Here is a 26,132-nt window from a genome sequence, read left to right on the forward strand (position 1 = left end):
TTCTATACACATGAAATTAACAGAAAACTATGTGGGTTGTACGGTGAGTTATTTCCACCGCAGATATAACGGATTTTGCGTAATCCATTACAAACGTTTCTGTACTACTAGTGTTCATCATGATTAGTCTGAATTGATCCATGATCCATATCACATGTTTCTTCTTTTCTTCCTTTATCCAGGCCGGGGTTCGGCGCCCACAGTTATCTGTAACAACTAAATGAAACAGTTTATAAATAATGACATTCGATAAACAGAACACATTCACTTACTTTCCTCTGTTAGTGTTGTATGTTGGATCGATGCAAATTACTTCAAGAAAACACTTATAGATTTCAGTTTGCTCATAAGTACTGAATGCTGTTCTCGGAACTTGGTTGGCATCCCCCACCACAGCATACAAACACATTTTCACCAGTACGTAAGGTTGAAAACACATAGCTGAAACTTCCAATACCTAACAAACTACAGAACTATAGGAAAAACATACGTTTGATAACTTTACTTTTTTAATTGTTGACATAGTGAAGGATAATCGTCTTTCCAAAATTATTTTCGACATATTTAATAATCTGCTCAGAACCACTGCCAGTTGTTATCATTGGTATAACAACTTGCAATGAATCATTAGTTAATCTCCTGAAGCACTCATCATTTGTCAGATACTGTCTATCGCAAGGATAGTTGTGGATAATCTTAGATGAAGCCATTATGTACCGGTTGAAAACACCACAAGCGAAACATGGCTTGGCAACCGGTAAATTCTGATCTATAAAGAAAAGAACATAATAGCAGTTATTTACCCTTTCACTTTCTGACCATTGCCCTTTGACTTCATTTTATGGCCAAAACAACAAACATACACAAAACACTGATAGCGGATTTCCGGCTTTTCATAGTTCACTTTGCTTTCACACTCAGTGTAATGAGTCCAAGTGATCTAATAATGCTATATATTCAATAACAAACCCTAGATAATAGATCTATAGCACCTCTGACTTGGTCTCAGTTTGTCAGGTTCCTGGCTCACATAATCCTTTCGAATAGATCACTAGTATCCACAACAACTGAACACTCAGTATTAGTTTGACTCGTTGATGGTAGAGGGTTATTCATAATACTAAATAGAATAACAATCCAGAGATCGTTTTCTATTATAGTTATCGATAACATCATAAATGACACTTAGGACAGAGCATGAGGACAGTTAGAAAATCCCAGACGGCAACGACATTTATTTTAGCTAAAAAAAATACTCACTTGGGTGCCTGATATCTACAAAATGGATTGACATTTTATCATATAAAGCACGTAAGCACGCCTGAAAGAATGCACTGATTCGAGTAGAAGTTGTAAAAACTGATAAAACAAAACTGATTCGAAAAAATGAACGCCAACACTTAGAATATCACATAAATTGCGGGATTTCAGTACACTGGTGAATTAAATTCTGCAGCGATACCAAAAAGCCTGCCGAAAAACACCGAACGAGACTAGCAGACCACTATTGCTCACGAAGATGGCGGGAATTATAATTCCCGATTCATCCTGATTGGTTACTAAGTAGACTACCGAAATTGTAAACCGGAGTTGAGTTTATTTTCATCCAAGTGATATTTAGCACAGATCATCTGGTTTACTTCAGTTGAGGTTAAGCTATGAAGAATACTAGCCATAAAAATACTTCAAGTGGTTAGGCAAAGATAAATACAGAAATACATACAAACAAGAAATAACTAGTAACTCCTAGTCAGTCAAAGTCTGATAAAATTCTATTTAATGATAAAAGCAAATTTTAATAATATTCACGTTTAAATTGTTTAACCATTTCAAAGTAAAGTATCAGTGAATAAATCTCATTTCAATCAATCCTAGTAGTATAAGTGAATTGGAGAAAATTGAGACAATTTACGAAGTTAAAGTTGTGTTTCATAATTAAATGATTTATGAAGTAATTTTCAGTTAAGAGATCATTGAAATCAGCTAGAATTAGATTACTCAACAGTTATTACTTTGAAGTAAGTAGGTAATAGAATGTAATTTAATAAATTAAAAACTAGCGATAGCTAATAAACGTAATTGTGAAGTTTTAAAAACATTTAAAAGAAGGACTAACCGCTTGATATAAAAATTTTCAGTATGGGGTTGTGAATATTGTTGGATTGAGTTAAAATTATAAACCGATATGATTTCGACAACTATCGGGAAATTAGAAGCACCAGAGTACTGTTTTGTTCTAGCATGAGACTCCGCACCAATGTTCATCGTCGACTTTGCACGCGGAAATCGAATCCAGAACCTTCGATCTTGGAAGTGAACGTCTAGTCTCTAGACTACTGAGCTGGTGTCTAATGGTGTTAATATCTAACCTCAATAAATCTTCAGTATTGGGTAATCATCTTCCATTGTCCTTAATGGATAACTGGTCGACACCCTACACGAATTAGCTCCAGTTGTTACAGATTCCTACTAAAACTCCAAGACTTTCCTCTAAAAGTTAGTTACTAGTGAGCGCATGACAAGCGTTCATGTGCAAGACATAGGGTTTTGGGTTCGGTCTCAGCGTGTGGGGTCGTGGATACATATTTCTGAGAAGTTCAATACTCGGACAAAAAGGCTATCCAGTGCTTCCAGGTTTTCAATTGTTATCTAACCTAGGTAGACTCATGATTTCATTAATATTAAATCCTTCAAATCATTATCAAAATGAAACCGAAATAATTGACACTAGTAATCACTTTATAAGAACTTTTACCATTATTATAAAAAATCATTCAGTAATTCTAGGAAGTTTATAAACTAAGTTTCATCTAACATTATCAATGTCAACTAAGCATGAAAATATAACCAGAATTCATGAAAAAGATCTATCGTATCACTGAAGAATAATAATAAAGACAGTTCAAAAACGAAAATCTTCTTTTTGACAATTTCATTTACTTCAAGTTTTCTAGTATTGTTCAATACTATTCTCTATTATTATTATTAGTATTATTATTATTATAAAAGCAATTATACGGCTAAATTGAATGAAATTATTCAAGAACACAGATCGATATCTATTCCAATGGGTACAAATAACTTTGGAATTTTGAAAGCTTCTAAAAAAATACAAAAATAAATCTAATATAAAATATTCAGTGTGATATTAAGTTTAAATAGCCAAATACAATGGTTTCATTTTCAATATGTTCAACAAAGTTTTTAGTAATAACAAATATATTTTTTGTTATATTTCAATGGGTAGAAAGAATTTGCATTTCTGACGTTTCGTGACTTAATGTAGGCGGCTTCTTCAGAGTGGATATTTATTCTCTCTCTCTCTCTCTCTACATATATATATATATATTAGCGGTAATGACTATTTCCTCCTCATCCGATCCAATAAATAGTTATTATACCCTTCCCTCTACTTATAGTCTTAACTTGTTTAACTAGTTAAAACAGAATACTGTGAATCACCTTTTATTTTGATTAATATAGGCAAATCCCGAATAAGGTCAGAAGGTCATATTAGTAAAATGGAATGTTTCGACCCTCTTCATTTATTTAGTATCTAAATCAGTAGCATAAGAAAATACCTTGCCGAATAAAAAATCTTTAAATTAGTAAGATTTGTCGATTAGATGCCACAAAGTGCATTACCATATAGATTGGTAACCTTACTATAACTTGATCGATAGAATTCAATCAGCATTAAGGAATAAACAACATGATACCGATTATCAATAAATTATCGATTAGTGTATAAGGATTTTGATCATTTAAAGGAGCATTTACGACATAGATTAATTGTAATGTCTTTGGCAGTAACGATATGTTACACAAGTTAAAACCTGTAGAGAACGTCAGTTTTCTTAGTACTGTACAAATACCTTCTTGTTGGTTGTTTACTAAAAGTAGACTTAGATTAAGTGCTTTCATGTAGATACCTTAAAATACGTACCATGTACGTTTACGATATGACATCAGTGAACAGCCAATATGCAATTTAGCTTTTAGACTGATTTTGGGTAGTGAGTAAAAACCAACTTTGCAGAAATCATAAATAGAAGCAATCCATTCAAACAATCCTTAAATTCTTAAAATAAACAAACTGAAGCATTATATATATATATAATTATAATGTCTAAACTTTGATCTATAGAAGAGTAGTGGATAAGCAGTTCTGAAGAAACCCATACTAGGATGAAACAGCCGTCCCCAGTTTTTAATAATATTTCAACTGCAATCAATCAGCGAACAAAAACAATTCACAAATTAAAGTGATCTCCACAAAACCCCTTCAAATATACAAACATATTTCTATTTAAACTCACTTGGTATTGTTTTACTAAAATCATCCAGATATGTCTTATCGATTGGACGCTACTCGTTATATCTAGTCATCGCTGATTGTTATATCGTAAACGATTATCACTTATAATTTAAACGATAGATCTCTGCAATTCCTACCACGAGGAAGTAAGAACACAAAGACTGGTATAATCGATGATTTATTAACCCCCAAAACACGACCACGATCACCCTAATCAAAAATACACTCATTTATATATTGATTCGTATACCCATTTCTCATTAATAATTAGGATGAAATCACATATATGAAAAATACTTACAGTTATAACAAATTACATACTGAGTATAGTTCATGTTAATTTAATACAAGAATAACATTGGAAAAGGGAAACAAATACTACATTGAGTAACCATCACATTGAATTAAGACGGAACTAATGTTGAACAAAGCTTATAATGAGTACACCGATCAAATTTTAACTTTTCTTCCCATCATATCACTTCCCATTAATGTTTAGCACTGCAGTTAATCAGTCTCTTATTGACATATGTACATTCTATGCATATCACCTCGATATTGCCTTTAATCACTGCTAACTACTATTCATCTTTGCTTATATTTCCTATTAAATTTTCTCATCAAAAGTCATAAATGAATATAAATTCCAAACATCCATTCATAGTTTGTACAAATATAATTCACATACTTATTTGATTGGTTAGTTAATAAACTACACTGATTGGTTAAAAATATTTACAGTTTAATTTTTATTTATTTATTTATTTATTGTCTAATCATTTGCCATATTGTTTAATCTTATAACAAAATTCACTAGCAACTATATTATATTTACATATTGTGTTCTATGAATACTCCATTATAGTACATCTGATTTCAAAAGTCAATAATAAATAAAAAATAAAAAAAAGTCATTTTATTCTACTTATCAATAAAGTTCATCAACATTTACTTTCTTTTTCTTGTACATTCCATTTTTAATGTTGTTTTAATAAGACAAAACAAAACCAAAACACAAATTTCTATTCATTAAATCAAATGTTTCTGAAAGAAGTTTTATTGAATTGTTTCATGAATAACTTTAAACAAATTCATCAATATTCAATGTTTCTATATCTATATCTATTTGTAATTATTATTCAATTTCATATCTCTAATATAAATGGACAAAATATATTAAAATATGAACCAAATATTAAATGGAAAACTAATAAACAATTAATAAATAATAATAATAATCATGAATATTATGCAACAGAAATTGTGAAAAAATCAAAAATGGTACCATTATCAATTGAACAAAATGTTCTAGAAAATTCTAAAACATTTGATTGGTTTAAAAATAGATCAATGAAAAAAATATATAAAACAAATCATCATCATAATAATAATAAAGAAATAGGGAATATAAATATCACGGTAAGTCACAATGGTTTATCAATAGAGAACATATTATTATTTTATTATTATTATTATTATCATCAGCTTTATTTAATGTTGTATTTTTGGTACAATATAGAATTCTCAGCGCAAAGTATTTCAACAAGTTTCCGTTTCTTTCTTCTTGGTCGGTCCTGGCGATAAATATTGAGTGATCGCCAGTTAGATGTTAGCAGTTCAATAAATGAACATCTGAATAATGTACATTCTTTTCGTTGTATATTGCCAGCAACCACATTGTCCCTTATTGTGTTTTTTGTAACTTTGACAACGAAAGGTTGTACACTTTTCAGAAACGCAGCAGAATAGGTTATGCGATTAATAAACATAATGATATATTAAAACAAACAAAAATAGATAACTTGTTGAAATATCTAGATGACAGGAACAGGTAGCCTAGATGCTCAAGCATAAGAATATGCTTTATCAGTGAAACTATAATTTATGAATGAATCAGTGATATTTAAGATAGTAGATCTTAGAATTTTGGCACGAAATTTATTCATTTATTTGGTTAAATATTATTACAACATTATAGATTATGTTAGTTCGTGATGAAATCATTGAGTCTGATTTCTAATTCTAATTTTCAACTATAAATCTGAATCTTAATTTCTTACATAATCTATGACCTTTATTGAACCCGAGATGGACGTTTTCAAGGTCATTCTAGCGGTGTTCAAAAGTCATCCATAAATTATAATCTCATTGTCTTATCTTTTTTTTTGGTTTGGTTGCTTAAACTGAAGGGATTTTAACTTATGACCAATAAATCATCATTTAATGTGAAGTTATTTTTTAATCGCAAACCGAAATTAGGATACTTCTCCGAATAAATGATACGTTAAAACGAATAGTCATATGATTCTACTCAGAGTCTGTTAACAGTGTCAAACATATATATAGACAGAATATTTTTATTCAGGAACATTTATTAGCACATAACTACAAAGTGCTTATTAGTTATTTCCAAACAAGGTAGTGTGGTATGTGCTACTGATGTCGACAGATATAAGTAGTATGTAAATAAAAGAGAACGAGAACAAAGAATAATTGGTATGAAAACGAAAAATTAATGAAGTCTCGGACGATGCCCTGTAATTCTGTATTCAAATACATTATATTGTCCTCACTTTTGTTCCCATTCACTTCAGTAGGATATGATACAAATACGTGTTGCTTTACTTTGATACAGTTGATATTTAAACGGTTCGACCTAGAATTTATTCAAATTACCTCTATTTCGTAATGTGTAGTATATCGGAGTGATTAACAAATGTATTAAGCACTTTAGATTTACTGTTGTTTCAATCGATCTACTATTTATACATACAGAATAATAGTAGAATATTAGTCTTATTCTAAATTAAGTTTTTTTTCAAAAAAATTCATTTCATGTTCTTTTGAACACTTAACTGACTGATATTTTGTAATTTGACTTACTTTTTTTTGTAAACAACTGAATGTAATTGTAGAAATTAAGTCACATGTAACGTATATTTTTGTATATTTCTTTAATAAAACAGACATAGATATTGACAGATTGCAATCCTGAATATTAATAACGAGAAAATACAAACCATTGATAATAAATTAGCTTTAGTTGTTAAGCCACTTTAGTAACCGACAGTAAACATTTCAAGAATACATCAAAGCACTAAATTTGGAGAACATTTAATGGTTATCTGTTACGATGAAACAAAAATCACTATCAAACTCTAATTGAACTTTGAAAATGTGTGATATTATTCACTTATGTAGGATTATGAATTATTGTATTTACTACTATATAAACTATTTAATATGATAATCTTTACAAAGTGATCAACTCAATAATAATTGTAGGTCCATTTGTAATTAGTTTCAAGAGACATTAACGGAATTTTTGTGGAATTGAATGATTTAGAATTAAACATTGGTGATATTGAATAATGTTTACTCCATGGGACCAATTAGCTGAAAGCATGTAATTTAACCTTAAATTTTCATATGGTAGTTGAATGGAAATTGTACTCAGCTCAAGACCCAGAATGAAGCCGAGGTTTAGCATTTCTGAAGAGTCTGAAGACATAATAAAGCGTTGTACAAAGACTTCTGATTTTCTTTATCTCTCTAGTTGATATTAGTATGTAATTAAAATTACTTTGATTTTTGAATAATTGTATCCCGTTCCTCACAATATCTCGATGATCATGACATTCATATGTGAAGCATGTAGTCTTACTTCCAAATAAATAATTAACTAGGTGGTTCACAAAGCCCAGTGTATTTGCTATGTCACTGCTAATGTGAATACTGAATCTTTATTTTGAGCATAAACTAGAGAGTATATGAATGGTTGTTACACAATAACTTCTGTGTCTATAATAACATCTACCAAGATGACTAAGTGTATAGTGCAGTTGAGGACAGTTAAAAATCTCCCTAAATAACCGTAAAAGCAAATGAATCTAAAGTTATTTTATGTTGAAAATAACTAAGGGATGTGATTAGAGAATAATATCCAGATTTATTGATGCCCTGGTAACGGATCCATTTAATCCTTCCCCATGTATTTAGAAACAGTTTCTTTTTACATTAACCCCACCTTGATAATATTGATTTTCATCTTAATCTTCAGGGTAATATGATAACACTATTTTCCCCCTTATTACTACTATTGCCTGTCTTACATTTCTCATCGATTTAATTTTTCTATCTTTTCAGAATTATATTTTGGACATGTTAAATATACAATCGAACTATTTAAAATGTTACAGACATGCACTAAATTAATGGTTATTAAATGAGTTCAGAAACCTATCTGAACTAATAATTGATTTTAGTTATCCTTTTCTCCTGTCAAGTACTTATGCTGTACAAATTTATATTCAGTGTAATGCAGTGTAAAAATATTAATCTGGAACTGCTTGATCATTATTTATCACGTCCAATTATTATTGCCTTTCTAGGATTACTTCCATTGCATCATTGAGATCAGGTACTTTCATTTAACACGTAAATAAGCTGTTCTTTGGGTATGGTTTATTTAGTACATGGAAGGTTACTCAATTAAAATGACAATCCATAAGAATTAAGCAAGTAATGTGAAGTATAGCCTAGTATCATCAATTAAATAACAGCGAATTAGATGTATTAAGAGTACCAATCAATATCAACTCCTCTAAAAGTAATAGAATTACGAAATTTTAAGAATAAATTATTTAAAAAGCAAGAAGTCGTAGTAAGTGAATAATCGTGTTTTATGTATCATGTAATAACATTAAATAAGCCCTAGTTTAATTCGTTTACTTTGCATGTTTAAATCAGTTATGCTTAGGACTGGAATCGATCAGTCTTTTTGGCACATGTACATTTTGTGTGTATTGTAATTTAACTCTGGGATGCATATATATTTGGATGTCGAGTCCCAAATCGGATGAAATATACTTCCTGGATTCCACTGCAAGCTATCATCCATCTCTTCTTATAAAGCCCTAGCTTGTTTGATTTACTAAATAGTCATAGTTATTAAACAAATCGTTTATTATGAATTTGTCATCAATTCTCCAAGTATAGCTTAACATTTAATCAGTAACAGAATTTCTTCAAAAAATATGGCACATAAATTAATTGCTGATAACACAACCTTTTTGTTTTTGATTGAGATCATGAACCGATTGATGTTAGACCCACAATAGGACGAAGCGGCCGTCCAGTGCTTACAGGTTTCCGAAGGTGATGGTCTAACACCAATCGGTTCATGATCTCAATCAAAAACTTAATAATCTCCACAACCCCTATACTAGTAACTACCTTTTTGTGTTGGGCGGTATTTTAGTAGTATGCAGTCTTCTTCTTTCATGAAAAGTATCATTTGAGTTATATGACTTTAATGAAAATTCATGACTACTAGGTTGAAATAACTTGTCAATAAACTAATAACCTATCATAACTGTAAATGATGAAGTAGGCTATGTTAGGTGTCAAATAGTATCGTTCAGATTGACTTTACAATGATGACTTCCATATTGGGAATTAGAAATTTCTAGTTTCGATAATGTAATTAGAAGACGAAGATTATCAGAACTATGTGATATATTAGCGCAATACATTTCGAACAATCTGATCACACATATACTTGTTAAGAGCATTTATATATAAAAATAAAAGGTCAACTAGACTGGAAACGGGGTAAGAGGAGATAAGGATAATGATAAGATAATTAAAATAACCCATAGTGTCATTGAATAAGAAAAAGAGAAATCAGCGAAGAAAATTTTCTTTTCGACGAAATCATTTACTTAAGCTGTATATTTTCCATATAACTATATATACGAATGTACAGCTTAAATAAATGATTTCGTCGAAAAGAAAATTTTCTTCGCTGATTTCTCTTTTTCTTATATAACGTTAAGAGTAATAATAATAATAATGTGAACACAATTCGTAACCTAATCACTCTGGATAATAAGTCAATATTACCAGGGTAGGTTTAAGATAAGAACAAACTGGTTTTGAACACACAAAGGGGGTTTGAATTTTCGTATGACTAAGGCTTCAACAAACCTTAGTATACGCCCTTTTACACTTTTATACAACACTACAAAAGTTGAGTTTAGATCAATCTTGTGACCTGTTTCAATTATATGTTTAGCAATAGAGGATGATGGATGTTTATCCTCCGCTCTTATTGGGTCACCTGATTGTATTTGTTTCTGCAGCCATTTGGGTACCCTAATGTTGAGATCACGATTGTTCCTCCCTATGTATGTGTGACCACACACACATTTAAATTGGTAAACACAGTGGGATGTGACACAATCGTTTTCATGTCTTTTAGGTTTTGAATGAAGCATGCACCTTGTTCTTTCTTTGATGATGACCTTTGCTGCGCAATACGTTTTATTGATGACTGATTTAAGTCTTTGTTTCAATAAAAGGCCATTTGAATCACCTCTGAACGGTAAGGTGATGTAGACAGGCTTTTTCTCTACCGTGTATATAAGTGATCAGATTGTTCGAAATATATTGCGCTGATATATCACATAGTTCTGATAATCTTCGTCTTCTAATTACATTATCGAAATTTATCAACTGGACTAATTGTTTTAAATTTCTAGTTTGTTTAATTTCCTGTTAAAGCAGATTTTTTTAAATTCGATTATTTGTTCATTTAAAATGAAGTACAAGTCATGTGATTGTATGATGTTACTTTGTTTTGAATTTAGCATACAATAAAGCTTGAACGGAATAACAATAATAATGTTATTAATCGTAAATTAGACCATCAGAATTCAGAACAAAGATTACGGAGTGTAAGTTATCGGAATAGAAGTGTTTCGGACGTGCACAATAATACTGATACTACAAATGATCCACTTATATTTATCAATGTCAGTAAACTACTTGAACGAGAAAAACGTCATGTTCCTTCAGTGGCACATTACATTCTTTCGCCGTTAGTAGCGAATCGAAAGAAAGATCCTTATAATTATGTCTCATTGACATCGTCATCATCTTCAACATCATCCTTACCATTAACTTATGGTTCACAGAATTCACGAAAAGAAAAGTCAACTAAATTTGGAACATCAGTAAGACCTAGAAAGCTGACAAGTCAATCATTTATCGCATACAATGTTGAAAATGATATTTTTAACTTTGTATTTCAATTTGTACGATATAATCGAACTTCAGTAGATTTGATTACGGTAAGTTAATCACTTTTCTATTTTAATGTCTTCATTTTTAAGCGCTTTTGTTATCATATAAAGCCTGGATGATTCGAACATATACACCATGAATAAAATTGAAACACTTGCCTAGTTTTTAGTTTTATAATCTCAACTTTAACTGGAGTGGTGGATCAGCGATCTGTGCGTTTGACTGTCAGTTACTAATTAATAGGTTTGTGCCATGAACCACATAGATCTGTCTGAGTAACAACTAGTGTCATCATCACACACACCTATTGTTTACTTCGCAGTCAATTATACTGGTCTAAAGATAAAACAAATAAAAGTAATCTAGTACACTTTTTCACGAATTACATTTTTAACCAGTATTAGTTTCTACTAATCCTAAATTCTTACCAAATAACACATATTTGCTCATTACCGATGCTTTAGTCATCATAACTCTGGAGAACAATACTTCAGAGATGAAATTATTATTCACTAGTTAACATCATAGGTGAAGCCACCAAGAAGCTGATCACTAGAGAATAAATGGTCATTATTCCATCAGTTTATTTTGTGAATTCATCAGTCATCAATTCAAATGTATAAGATTGAACCGCTAATTATGTAGTTTATAAAGATAATGAACTGTCTGACTCAGATATCCACAAACCAGTACAAAAAGAAGTATCTTAACATTAGAGAAGAAAAATGTTACTTCTACTTTGTTTTATATTTTTCTAAAATATTCGGATATAATTCAGTATACGTAGTTGGTCTTTGTAGATTACAAAATGTATAAACAATATGTCTATAGACGCCTTTGATTAGTTTCTATCCTTTAGAGATATATTATAAAAGACAATATGATAATTTTGTCTCCAATTTATTATTCTACCTATTCAGATAAAATAAAAGATAATCTAGGCAAGGGAGGAAATATAAAGAATTTTTTTAGAACAGTGAATATAATTTAGAAAAATGTTATTGATCATTCAATAGACTGATTGGTTAGGTAATTGGATAAAAAATTGATTAGAGAATGAATTCACTACTAGAAGAAACATACAAAGCAAAAGTGTATCCAACCTTCTAAATGGGATAATAAATTAAGATTTATGTTAATGATAATAATAATAAGAAGAAGAAGGAGAAGAAGAAGAAGAAGATAAATAACAAAAACATAAGTTATGTAGTTGGAACTTTTGTATTTATTTTGTCTGATAGACAAAACTAGGCAAATTATTTGAAATTATAACTGAACGAAGAAAATAAACAGGATCATACTTTATTAGATTGAATAATATACAATAAATTATAGTTGAAATTTTTTTTAAAAACACTCCCCCAGATACTAGATTCAGTGTTATGGTGGTAGTAGTTAGTATACATTAATGAAATGTCTGGACATAAGAGAAATATGTTAGCAACAGATGTCAGTTTATGATAATGAGAATCTAATTTACAAAATAAAAGATATTCGTTTTAAAGATGAGTAATATGCATATACTTACTTGTTATGTATGATATGTTAAAGCTAATAAGATATCAAACAAATTTCATATTATAATTTGTATTTTTCATCAAGTGAATTTATTACATTATAACCTCTTCATTAATCAAGTTATATCATTACAAATAAAAGTATTATTTCACAAGAAATTTAGTTGTCAGTCAGTAACAACGTAGAATTGCGTACGTACGTACACCAGTTCAAGTTGCCATACCACATTAACACAGAGATACAATTGTTGATTCGAATCCCGTAGTAGTAGAGGTGGTAAAAAGATAGGCGGTAATCGGAAAGATTAGGGTTTGAAGATGTTTGGAATGAGAAAAAAGGGAACATGAAGAATTCAGAAGATTAGAATTTGGGAGAAAACAAAGAGTGGATGCACCTGCACCATTGCAAACGATTTTAAGCCATGTCATTCAAGATCTCGCGGATCCCAACCAGATAGTCTACACCTATCAAAATATCTCAGTTCACTTTTCAGTGAATTCAATAATTTATGCTATGATTTGGTCTTGCTGCCCCTAACCTTCTTCCAACCTACTCCTACACCATAAAATGTAGTTGTAAAATGTTGAGAAGTAATTGATGTCACTGTTAATATTTGTTTCATTTCTACTGACTGATTGAGGAAGATATTAAATTTGAGATTTAATCATGATAATAGTGATGCATGTATATCGATTCGTGGTAATAACTACATCTGTAAAGATAGGCTGACGTAATTGAGGGAAATAGAGACAGCCTTATCAAGAGATCTATGAATTTAAATGAACTGTATAATATTGCTAGTGATTAGAAAACCAATCTATCTTTTACAAATAACAAACCTTTCCTGACTACTTAATTAAGTGTTTATTATTTTCGACAAGTAATAAACAAATCATATTGTTTAGTTGTTCTGTCATTTTTTCATGTAAGCAATTGTTTCATTTATCTTGATGTAGTGAATCGACTAGTTTTTTTGTTGTTGTTGTTGCTGGCACCATAGCTTTGTTCAGAGTTTCAAACTAGAACGAAAGAACTTGATTCTATCAGTGGTCTGATATTGGTTTAAAATTCAGTTAATAGAAATCAAAATCATCACTATTGTACAGATCGGTATACTTGACCTTAAACTACTCAATTCTTGTGAGGTCTATCCAAACACAGGTAGACAGAATAGAGTATATGAGAAAAAGTGTTTTAAACCATTTAACTACTAGGCAAACGCTTTGTTAAATTTAGTCTGATATTCAATTGATTTGTATGGAAACAATTATTCACCATAGAAAATCTAATCGGTAACACTAACTGTTCTCTTCACTTGTTTATTTTGATAGATTATTTTAAAATATGGAGGAACATTATTAAGAAAAAACAAAACTAACTTCATTAAATGAATGAATACTATTTCATGGTATTGTAATCACTGTAAACAATTACAGATAATAAGGGTTGGAAACAATAAAGACTAGTACACATTAGTTAGTTAAGTTGAAACAAATAAGGAAATTGTAATGATAAGAAATGAATAACATAAATTCAGATTAAAGTTGATGTAAATTAACAAGAAGAAAGTTCATAATGCTGTAGTGCCAGTTGCTATGTTAAGCCCACACAACTTATTCTCGCTTTCGGACAGACTAATTTATTCATTCTTCTTGAATCAAATTTTGACCTTGTTGATTATTCGCTTATCAACCTTGACTTTTTATGTAAGCGTATATGTATGTGTGTTTCAAATCTCATTCATCACATGTCTGTAACTTATTACCATCCGACTATAAATATCGATTAATACTTGATTAAAAGGAGTTGGCTCACACGCCTTCTCCACCGTGCGTCATTTCGCTTCGTTCTATTCTCTTCGCTTTATTCTCTACGTCTCTCTGATTGTCTGTTCCGATCAACGATTATACAAAATATACGTATTCAAAATCCATTCTCGAATTTGACTTATTTAATTCCGTTATTCATTAACGCGATTTAAGATGATGATTGTATACGAGGATAGTCAGGATGTATATTTTGAAAACAATCATTCATACGATCTAAATGGAGTCAGATCTCGGGTCATAAAAATCTTTTGAAATAGAACATTAATCAGAATACACTAAAATGATCATTCAGTTTTGGTGAGGAGTATTATCATTCTGCTATTAAATAACTTAGCAACAAATTTAAGTAGGTTCAATATTCAATAACTACTAGAAATCACTTATTATTTCATAATTTATTCACTACTCAAACAAAAAGAATCTTTATTATTATTTTTTTATTATAAAAAAGGCATTCAATTTGATACGTGAATGGGAACGTTTCAAATTAGTACAACAAGTACAAATTCAAAGAGAGCAAAAATTAAAAATGTTACGTCATAAACAAGAGCATAGACGTCTTGATGAATATCATCGTTATCTACGGCATTTTTCAACGATGCTTACCAATGAAAAAGCGAAACAATTTAAAAAAGCACAAAATTTTTATGACTTCAAAAAAATTATCATCGGTACTAAAGGTGTTAAAACAGATTTGAAATATAATGAAAAAACGATTAATTCACGTTTAGATTCACAATCATTAACAGAACGACAAAAAATTCATGAATCATTATCATCTTCAAATTTAAATGATATACAGTTTTCTGGTGAAATTGGTGGAGGAATATTTGCGGATAGTTTACGACTACGAAAGATAAGCAATCGTGAAGGTCGTGCAATTGTACCTGACAGTAGTAATAATAATAAACAAAGTCCATTGAAAATAAATTCAGCAACAGAATTTTCACATATCTTGAGTAAAACTAATGAACAATTATCAAAAGATCTACAATCCGATGAAGTGAAAATCGATTCTGGGGGATATCCCAATGAAGAGTCATGTAAGTCATGTCTTGATGATAATAATAATAATGGTGATAGTTCCATTTATATCCTTTTATGATCTCTATGGTTCAATAGTTTTGACTTATATGGTTACTGATGTAAAATCTATTGTATGCAATAACAGTTAAGTGATTAGGGATATCATAGCCTATTTTTAACTAGGGATTTCTTTTATATATCAAGAAGTCTGAGACAAATGCTATAATTTTAAGGAATGTAGTATTTAAGCATCGAGGTTTAAATTTGAGTTACCTAGGATTCGATGTCGCTACCTCTTAGTAGTCATATTTCCTACAATTACGTTAGATTATCTAAGTGAGTCTCAGAAAATTCTGTCGATCTCATCCAGGTTACACATATACCTTAGTGATAAATTCCACCAAACGAGATTTTTGCTTATAGCTCCCTACCGTTTAAATATGAAAGTTGTATACAATAATTTCCAGTTACTTAATATAGTGAAGACACCATGAAAACATTACCTAAGCAAGAAATAAAGTAATGTATCACATTGCTTTATTGTTTGCAACACAGTATCAATGTATTTCAAGAGTTATCCTAAGAAACAATTCATATTATTATCAGAAGGGGTTTTGTGGAGATTTTAGAAATTTCACTGACTGAAATCATCACTCCTCAGCAGTGCTGAGGAGTCCCATACTAGGACGAAACGACAGTGGTTTTCCATAGTGGTCTAGCTTCAACTGACTCATGATTTCAATCAGTGAAATTCATATTATATTGTTTCATTACGCGAAGTTTGATCAACTATTGCTGATTTTATATAAACAATTGAATGAAATATGATAGCTTTATGATAGCTATACAAATACGTCGAATAGTTTTCTAAATCAGAGGTAAACTAATCTCTGATAAAAAGTATATTTTCATTTTTCTATACCATTGAATGTATCATTGATTAGTGATAACGTAAGTAGAGAAAAATGCATTTCTGACGTCAAACAAGCTATGATCTAAGTAATAAAAGTGTTTTAAATGCTAAATTTTATGACTGACTCTGTCTAGTTCCTATGTTTTGTATGCTTTTTTGATTTCTACAACGGATTACCTGGGTTATACACGTTACAGTACTTGTTCCGTTGGGTTTAACCATGTTCAATTCCAAAACTAGTCACCAGTTCAATCAAATATTCAAATATTTTTAAATAACCAATAGTTTATTTTCAGAAGGGGTTTGTGGAGATTTTAGAAATTTCACAGATTGAAATCGTGAGTCAACTGAAGCTAGACCACCATGGAAAACCCGGAAGCACTGGACGGCCGTTTCGTCATAGTATGGGACTCCCCAGCAGTACGCACCCACGATCCCGCATCCCGCGAGATTCGAACCCAGGATCCCTTTTGATAATAATCATCTCCTTACTAGTGACTGACTTCAAGAGTTACTGCTGGAGTTCTAGTGAGAAGCCATTACCAGTGGAGTTCAACCAGGTCTGTTGTGAGATATCAGCCCACTGAAGACAATGGTATACGGTGGCGCAACTTCGTGGATTGGTTGAAGTTAGACATTAACACCGTTGGATGCCGGCTCAGTGGTCTAGTTGGTTGAGCGCATGGCGCAAGACCGGTAGGCCCTGAGTTCGAGTCCCGCGAGGCCAGGTCGTGGGCGCGCACTGGTGGGGAGTCCCATGCTAGGACGAAGTGGCCGTCCAGTGCCTCAGGGTTTTCCATGGTGGTCTAGCTTCAATTGACTCATAAATCAATCTGTGAAATAGTTTATTTGTTTAAAGAAACAACCTATTAAATTACATTATTTAATGGTAAACTACATAAGTAGTGAATTATTTACCATGAATATCTTTGATTCTTGTGTTCACTATTACAATGGTATGTTCTTTGCCAATGCTCTGAACCAAATAATGGCATTAGTTTTTTTTTTTAAAACATGCATAAAAAGCCTTAATAAGGTAATCTAGTTAGAATGATTTAAACAGCACTATGGTATTGTACGATTAAACCTTTGAGTGTTTTAGGATCTGGTAGACAGCTCCAAAAAACCTTGAATTGTATTTTCAAATTAAATTCTAATCAATTACACAGTTGTAAGTAAAACGATTTCATGAAGTTCTCATCTATGTCATTTCCATCAAATAGAGATATGAATCTCATTATCAAATGAGGCTTTCTATGGTAGAATCTCCTAGTTTAAAAATTCAATTAAAAAGATACGAATGACCTAAATTCTTCCTGTATAAAATATGATTAATTATCGAGTCATCTGGAGTAGAATTATAGAGTTTAGGTTTTACTTTCATTTAACTTTTCATCAAGAAGATCATCTTTGCATTTTAAGTAACTTCAAATATTACATCTTTATGATGAATAAAGCAGTTAGATGTGTTGCACAAACTTCTAATTCTATAACGTTCATACAAAAATATTAACATTGACCAGTTTATCTTACTGTTTTCCTGGTTGAATTCTTGTTAAAAATTTGAAACATGACAAAATAAATCAAAATCATATTTGAAATGTTCCAAGTTATTAAAATTTCAAGTAATTTCAACATTTTGTTAAGCAAATTGGATTGAGCTTCTGTCAAACTGTTCGTTCAATTTTCAACGACTATTTATAGAAATGTAGACATGGCAACTGAAAACTGTTAACAATTACTAAGATCGATCTGATCACTTGGAATAACAAATCTAAGATCATTTTTCATAAGAATAAATTATTCCTGTCAATAATAATAATAATAATAATAATAATAATAATAATAATAATACAATAATAGTTAAAATTCAACTATATATTTATTCTGCAGATTCAGAAGATGAATTAAGACGAGCTTTTGAAAATTATCAAGAATTCAAAATGATATCTTGCCAACCACAGAATCGAACATTATGTACAGAAGCACTTCTTCGTCTTAATCATGATTACCAGCAACAACACCAAGAACCAAATCATGACCATCATCATCATCATACAGCTCTTATTATACCACGTGGTATACACATTCAAAGATGTGGTCAACAAGAAATTTCACGTTGTAATCATTATACAAACTCATTTTCAAATTATGATGAAGAATATGATTATGAGCGATCAGAATTCACACCGCTTTCATCATCTTCATCTAACAGTCATGTAAATTATGATGACCAATATTTAGATATATTAAATGATCGAAATCAGTATACATCTTGTAATTGTGAAACACTTGAAGAAGAATGTTTACCTATAAAGGTTTCATTAAAAACATTTGCAGTTGCTGTGATGCAAGTAAGAACAGCGATTAATCCTCATATTTTTTGTTTCATTCTTATCTACCAAACTGATACTTCAAAACCTTAACTTATTAGTTTTCAAAATATATAATCATACTACTTATGAGTAAGGTTAAGCCAATAAAGAAATTACTAGGTTTGAAGTAAACACAAACTATGGATCAGTCACAAATAGGACAGGACGTGTGTCCTGGACTCCATTGCTAGCCACCATTTATCTTTGACCATAATGCTTGTGACTTTAGTTAATATTGAGACAATCCATACAGAATGTACATGCCCTAAAAGTGACTGATCAATTACAGTCCTAAACATAAATCGGGATATTCAAACGACCAGTAAAAATAAATCACCATTACTAATTTTTAATGAGTAATCTCGTCTCACTGTTATAATTACTGATAAATTGTACCCTTTTCTTTGCATAGTAAAACACTTGTACATAAATATGTATTTCTGAAGTGGTTAAACAGTCCTCACTTTGGATCTCTATAGTTTTCAGCATCTATCAAGAAATGAAAACAATGAAATTTACTAGTAGACTTCTAATTTAAAAAAAGCAGTCACTTCAAATTCGTCAAGAAATGAATGTTTCAGGGCCCGAATCAGCCGGGTATTTACTAGTTTACTAGATGCCAGTTATTGAATAAAATAAGGGATGTATTTATGGTATGTGATTGTCTTTCAATGATGTCTATTTTTATATACTACAGACCTATCATTTATAATCCATATTATAACGTTTCGGTAACTCTGAACGGCGAGTATTTCTGTTATATATATTTTCGGGAGAATTTCTGACCATATCATCAATAACTAAGCAATCTCTTCATTCGAGCTCCTGTAAGACGTGAATTAGAATCCAGGATTTTTTCCACGATTGCATATTCATTTAGCTGGTAACGACTAACACAAATTAGCAGTTTTCAATATACTGATTTAGTTCTTGTTATATTGGAGTGTTAATGATTGATTGACTTCAAATAAAAACTTTTTAGTTCAATGTCTTCCTCTTAAAAAAAAACAATTTTAGATTGTACCGTTTGGAAATTTCACTCATTCAACCGAACTGATTGCATTAACAAATCATTTACAGTGTGGATGTCAACCACGGTTAGTTTCATTATATAAAATAAATTCATTCAACAAAAATTAAACATGTACATTAATTTGTCTAATAAATATTAGAATTGAGTTTATACCAATTTGATTTTATTAAATTAAGAATATGCCAGTCTAATCCATTACAAAATGCTCCCATTTATGAAAAGTCCTATCCTATATTCATTTCCTTTGTTAAAAATATCCATGAAAGTTCTAGCAAGTCATACTTTTCATTTGTCTTCATGTTTACCACGTAAGTGTCTCTATATTGTGTCAGTACCACCCGTATACAAGCATTAAGTATTTTAGAAACAAGAGGAAATCACAAAGGGCTAAGTTTGTTGAGTATGTAGGGTGATCTACATTGATGAATGAGTCATACGTAGATATTCCCTGTTCAATTTACAAGAGGACAACCATGACTCAGCAACCGTTCACTGCACAAGCTTCGTTTCACTCACTCCTATAATCCCTCAAGCACTTCACGCAGAGGATGATATTCACGAAGAAATTCGTAATTGACATCGTAACTGTCAAAATGACTAGTGACAAGAAAAACATGAGTACTTCAGAGTACCAATAAAATGTTTACGCAAACTACAGCTTCCATCGGTTGACAGCTAGAAAAAGGATAGCTACTAAACCCAGACTGACTCAGAATAATCGAGGTTTACGTATTATGTTATTCGCCGTATTTCCATAAGTAGTAGTTTAGTTCACGTGTTTACTGGAAAACTGATATATATGATTTAATGTGACTAATTTTTGAATTCATTAATCAAGCACTTTATGAATAGGGATTTTATATGAAATCTATTAAAACTACTAATTTGCTGAATATTCTTAGGTTGAGTTATCTGTAAATCTATTTAATGGTTAAGGGTAAGAAATGGTACTAATCACTAGATCTAATTATATTTGATTCATTAAGAGGTAGATTTCCACATAAATCTCCAGGATTCGTTTTATGACAAGTCACAAGTGTACAATTATTAGAATTTACAAACTAAACTTTCCCTTTACTAATCAACAATTACAACTGACTTATTTAGTGAAAGAAAAATATGTTCACTATTTCATATTCATCAGTTAAGATGTAAAAGAATACGTAAACCAATGATTTGTGTTATTTTTCATTATTATATTTCAATTTAATAGCTAAGATCATGAGTCGATTGAAGTTAGACCACCATGGAAAACCTGGAAGCACTGCACGGCCAGTTCGTCATATTGTGGGACACCTCAACAGTGCGCATCCACGATTCCGTCTCACGGGATTCGAACCCAGGACCTATTTTAACTATAATTCCACTATATAACAAAATACTGATAAATATAATGTTGTGTTGAAGTGTTGTCTATGTTCAAGATAGCCTTGAAATACTTTTAATTATTTACTGAATCTACTGTTTGTTTGATACAAACTTTTTTCATTTATAAACTTGAATAAGAAGAAGGAACAAATATTGTAACACAATAATATGAATCCAATTATCCTCTGGATTCTCCACGGCTACTTACAACCTAAAAACCATCGTATTGATCATTAAAAATAAACAAATGTGCATCCTTTATATCGGAAACATTTAGAATAAATTGAGTCAACATGTGGACAACAATGTAAATTCCTGTGTATTATTATTCCTGAATATTATTCTATTTCCAAATAATTGACTCAATTTGTTCTAGACGTCTCCAACATAAAGTATTTATACTTGTTTATTTTTAATGATCGATACGATGGGTTTTCGGTTGTAAGCAGTTGTGGAGAATCCATAGAATATTTTTGCTCATTCGATGTTATTGTGAAAGTTTTATTGTTCGTCAACTAGAAGTAAACATCAATGATAACGTACAGAATGGCAAATAGTAACTTCATAATTAAATCTTTTAATTCGGATAATCTAACAACATCAAATGAATTCATTTTTGAATTACTGTTGTGTTCGTATGAACTAATGATTCCTTTGTACGTGTTGACTGCTTGATTCTGAATTCCGAATACAATACGTTCGTTCGTGCCCATCTAATACTTCTTGGTTAAATTGCATTATTTCTGGGATTCTTAATTTGTACTATAATTCAAATGCTTATAATCATCACAATTACATAATATATCTATCATTTCAAAGTGTTTATTGATATCGACAAAGAAATTTTCGATTATGTGTTAATATTACTTTTAAGGTTAAGATCAACTGTTTAGAACTATGTTTAGAATAAAACAGTACTAATGAACTTAAATTATGATCCTGTTTGTCAGATAAACTGAGCAGACTGAAATAAAAGGAAATTATAATGATTAGAATTACTCAAATTATTGTACCAACTAGGAATTCCTGAAATAGTGTCATCTACTGTATGTAGAACTAGACGTACACAAATGAATGTATTGTACTTAGAATTCGTAATCAACAGACATTCCACTACGAAAGAATCATTAATTTGTACAAATACCATAGAATTATAACAAATTTGAAAAGAGGAAGGCATCCTCATTTTGGAATCAGTTTATATCCAACTTTGATTTTACTTACTAATATTCAGTTGCATAGTTTATCATGTTATTAAAAAGATTAATTGGTGTTTACTAACAAAATCACATTTTGTTTATATTAAATCTTGATATGTGTAACTTCGTAATACAACTGTATGTTAAAAGAGATGTGTAAAACTAATAAATGCAGAATGTCTATTTCTGTTAGGTTATTATGAAAACAATAATGATGGTTTCATCTATGTTTTTAGTTATTTGGCGTTTAAACATGCCTATTAGGTATAGCTTGTAGCGTGGCGTCAAGTCGAGATTAACTATGAACACCGCTACAAAGAATCGCGTGCCAAATGAATCAGAAGGCGAAGGTTGAACGTAACCAATGAAATCCATAAAATCCCCGAGAAGCCAAATATCAGAAGGCAGTTAATGGACCAAGTCGATATATATTTGCTGGCGAACTCGTGGTATCGAAAGGATACCGAGATCGTGTCAGGATACAAGCTTGGTTACAGAACGTAACCAAATTCGCGCGAAGTCATAATCAAAGTGTAAGAATAAGAATGGAAGCACAATATAGCTGTCATTAGCACAGTCAAACAAAAGCACATTAAAACAAACACTAGTAGAGTTGGTCATAATAATAATTGTTTTTATTAAACCAGTCGTGTTCTCGTGATAAATGTGAGTCACTACAAGCTAATGAGTGGGAAGATAACAGTTATTCATATTGATTTTCCAAGTTAACAGTCTTTGATTTAAAAAGCAGACTAAGAGTTTAGGAAACCTTGCTCCATGGACACATGAATTTGTAAACCAAATGGAACTCTTATCAATAAGCGCTTCGGTGCCAGATTATTTCTTCTATTACAATCAGAAAATATTAACTATTCAGAAATGTGATGAAAGATTATTAGTTCAATATTAAGATCAAGCTAAACATTCTATTGACAGTCTATTTTTTTTATATGATATAATGGACAGTACATCTACTTTATCAACTTCATTAACTTCCAAATATTTTTTTAATTTTTCTCATATGCCCTACAATTGGATTATAATAAAAAATGTAGCTGCAGTAATCGACTATGTATTGCTCCACTGAAATTTATTATGCACACATTTTCAGATTGTGCATGTATATGTCAACCGAATGATAAACGATGTTTTGAATTGTTGGAAGGGAAACGTCAATTCACAACTGAAGAGTAAGTATTCTTTTGCAGTAAATTGTTTTTAGTCATCAATGAGTTTGAACGTATCAATTAAAGTGAACTCTCCTTATTATTGTTCTATAGCCTATTATGTCATGTATTTAAAGATGGGATGTGGCTCGAATAGCTTAGTGGTAATAATTGTAAATCAATTTCTTTAAGACTGTAGGTATTCCTTGTTTGTGAGAATCAACTATCATGAAAACTAGACCGATCTCATCGTACCAATTTCCTCTGATCATCTTTAATTAAAACAAAGAACACTCCCAAACTGGTGATAAAATTACAGATTGGTCTGTAAAATTTAATCAGAGCTATAGATCTGACAAACGTGATATTGACTACAATTTTGGATTTATTTAATGTATTGGTAGAAATCATATGGCTAACTGTCCGGTTTAGGAAGTAGTAGCATTTCTTCAACATTTTATGTACAAATTGACGATTAGTTGTGAGTTATATATATTTGAGCATATGTATGCTTCCATAAATGCTAAACAAACTGATTAAACTCTGTAGAACTTGACAAAGAATCGAATGACGTGGGTGTTTTTGTCAATGATGTTTAACCATTGAATAGCAAACAAGGTCACCTTAGAATATGACTTGGTTTGACGATAGTCTTGTGATGCTACTTACAATTTTAATATGGAGCCTGTAAAATAATAACAATAATGATAATAAAGGTGTCTAATTTCTTTAAACAGAAACATAGTTACATAACTTTTTAGAAAAAATACATCAAGTTTATGCTGTTCATGTGCTGTGATATTCACTATTTTCTTTGTTTTACAGAATTCCATTACCACTGAATGGTTCTTACATCTTACCACCTTGTCGTTATGGTGTAATGGATGATTTACACTTATATCATAGACATTGCCCCGGACCAACTAGAAATACGCTTCCAATCAAATAATATGACGACATAAAATGAAACTAATGGGAAAATTATTTCTCTCACCTACCACTAGCCAGGTGTCAAATAGTTTAACAATTATATATGGTTTTTAGTAAATAAGCCACGGAAATGGAGTATAACTAGGCAAAATCGTGCAATCTATCATATTCTTTTTCAGTTGTCTTGTGTATTTTCATTGATCTTACAGTTACCACTCTGATTTATACATGCATACATACAAATTAGACATCAATACAAACATACGATATCCGTCATTGTCTCTATTGTAAATCGAAAACTTTGCTTAACCATAAAAATCTCAATCACTTTTTAAATGTATATAGTATCAATTATCTATATTCTATTGAATGAATTTCTGATAACTAAATTTATTTCTAGTATACTCTCGTTGGGACTATCCGCAATAATGTTTGATATTAAAGATAAAGAGTTATTTATACTGTCTTATCTGTGTAATTGTTACAAAACTCATGATATGAGAATGAAGTTGTAGAATGTGACTAGTTCAATGGGTCGTCTTGACAATACTAGGTTCATTATATTTTATTACTTAGTATCAATTAGATATTTGGGACTGAAGTCAACGAAATCTACTCATTCACTAAGTTATATAATAAACCGGAAACATTAAACATGTGGATTAAATAGTATCTGTCCCAGTCACTAAATTACATAAGTTTATTGACAGTCTAATGATGGATGAAGAGAACTACAATGACGTAGATATCGAAGCGCATATTTTGGGGACTCTTTATCATCACTATGAGTTAATATACTTCCCATAAAAACTCTTCGTGAGATGATATAATTAATAATGTTGCAGCACAATAGTTATAATTAAGTATATTTTTATGAGTAGATGAACGAGGCTTAGAAACAACAAAGTTATGTGAGTAATCTCAATAATCATAGAAATATAACATAAATCACTTGTAATAAAGTATAGTTTTTCGACCGAGTCTGGTACATACCTAAAATTGCTGTAATCCCATCAAGTTTACATGTGTATCTTTCTGGCATGAAGCTACTATATAACAGAAAATATTTCAAAGTTTTCATTATCATTTTCACCTCAGTAACATGTTAGTTCAGCCTTTAAATTTATTCTTCTCTAGATGAGCCAAAATGAGACTGAGATGTTTCATCTAACAATGAACCACAAAACAGCGTTTAATTGTTCATCTCAATATGATTGATTAATTGTTCTTCTTACTTACTGAAAGCTTGATTTGTGTGTTCGACTATCAGCCATACTTTTTGTGACTAAAGACTGATGAAATTATCTGGTTTTCTAAAGCGAAATAGATGAGATCGAGTTTCAATTTGAAACTTGAGAATCGAATATAGAG

General features: G+C 30.7%; 1 protein-coding gene across 1 annotated transcript; it reads left to right on the top strand.

Moving 5' to 3' along the window:
* Positions 1 to 357: 357 nt before the first annotated feature.
* Positions 358 to 25,213, top strand: MS3_00006780 (uncharacterized protein; the record flags this gene model as incomplete). Its single annotated transcript, XM_035734271.2, has 9 exons — positions 358 to 421; positions 1,963 to 2,018; positions 5,315 to 5,737; positions 10,969 to 11,451; positions 15,203 to 15,794; positions 18,584 to 19,044; positions 20,083 to 20,162; positions 23,721 to 23,855; positions 24,657 to 25,213. The coding sequence occupies 9 exons, from the start codon at positions 358 to 360 to the stop codon at positions 24,778 to 24,780; spliced, it is 2,418 nt and encodes an 805-aa protein (XP_035589011.1). The 3' UTR covers positions 24,781 to 25,213.
* Positions 25,214 to 26,132: the final 919 nt, after the last annotated feature.

The sequence above is a fragment of the Schistosoma haematobium genome, chromosome 2 (assembly GCF_000699445.3).
Source record: "Schistosoma haematobium chromosome 2, whole genome shotgun sequence".
In the NCBI taxonomy this organism is placed as follows: domain Eukaryota; kingdom Metazoa; phylum Platyhelminthes; class Trematoda; order Strigeidida; family Schistosomatidae; genus Schistosoma; species Schistosoma haematobium.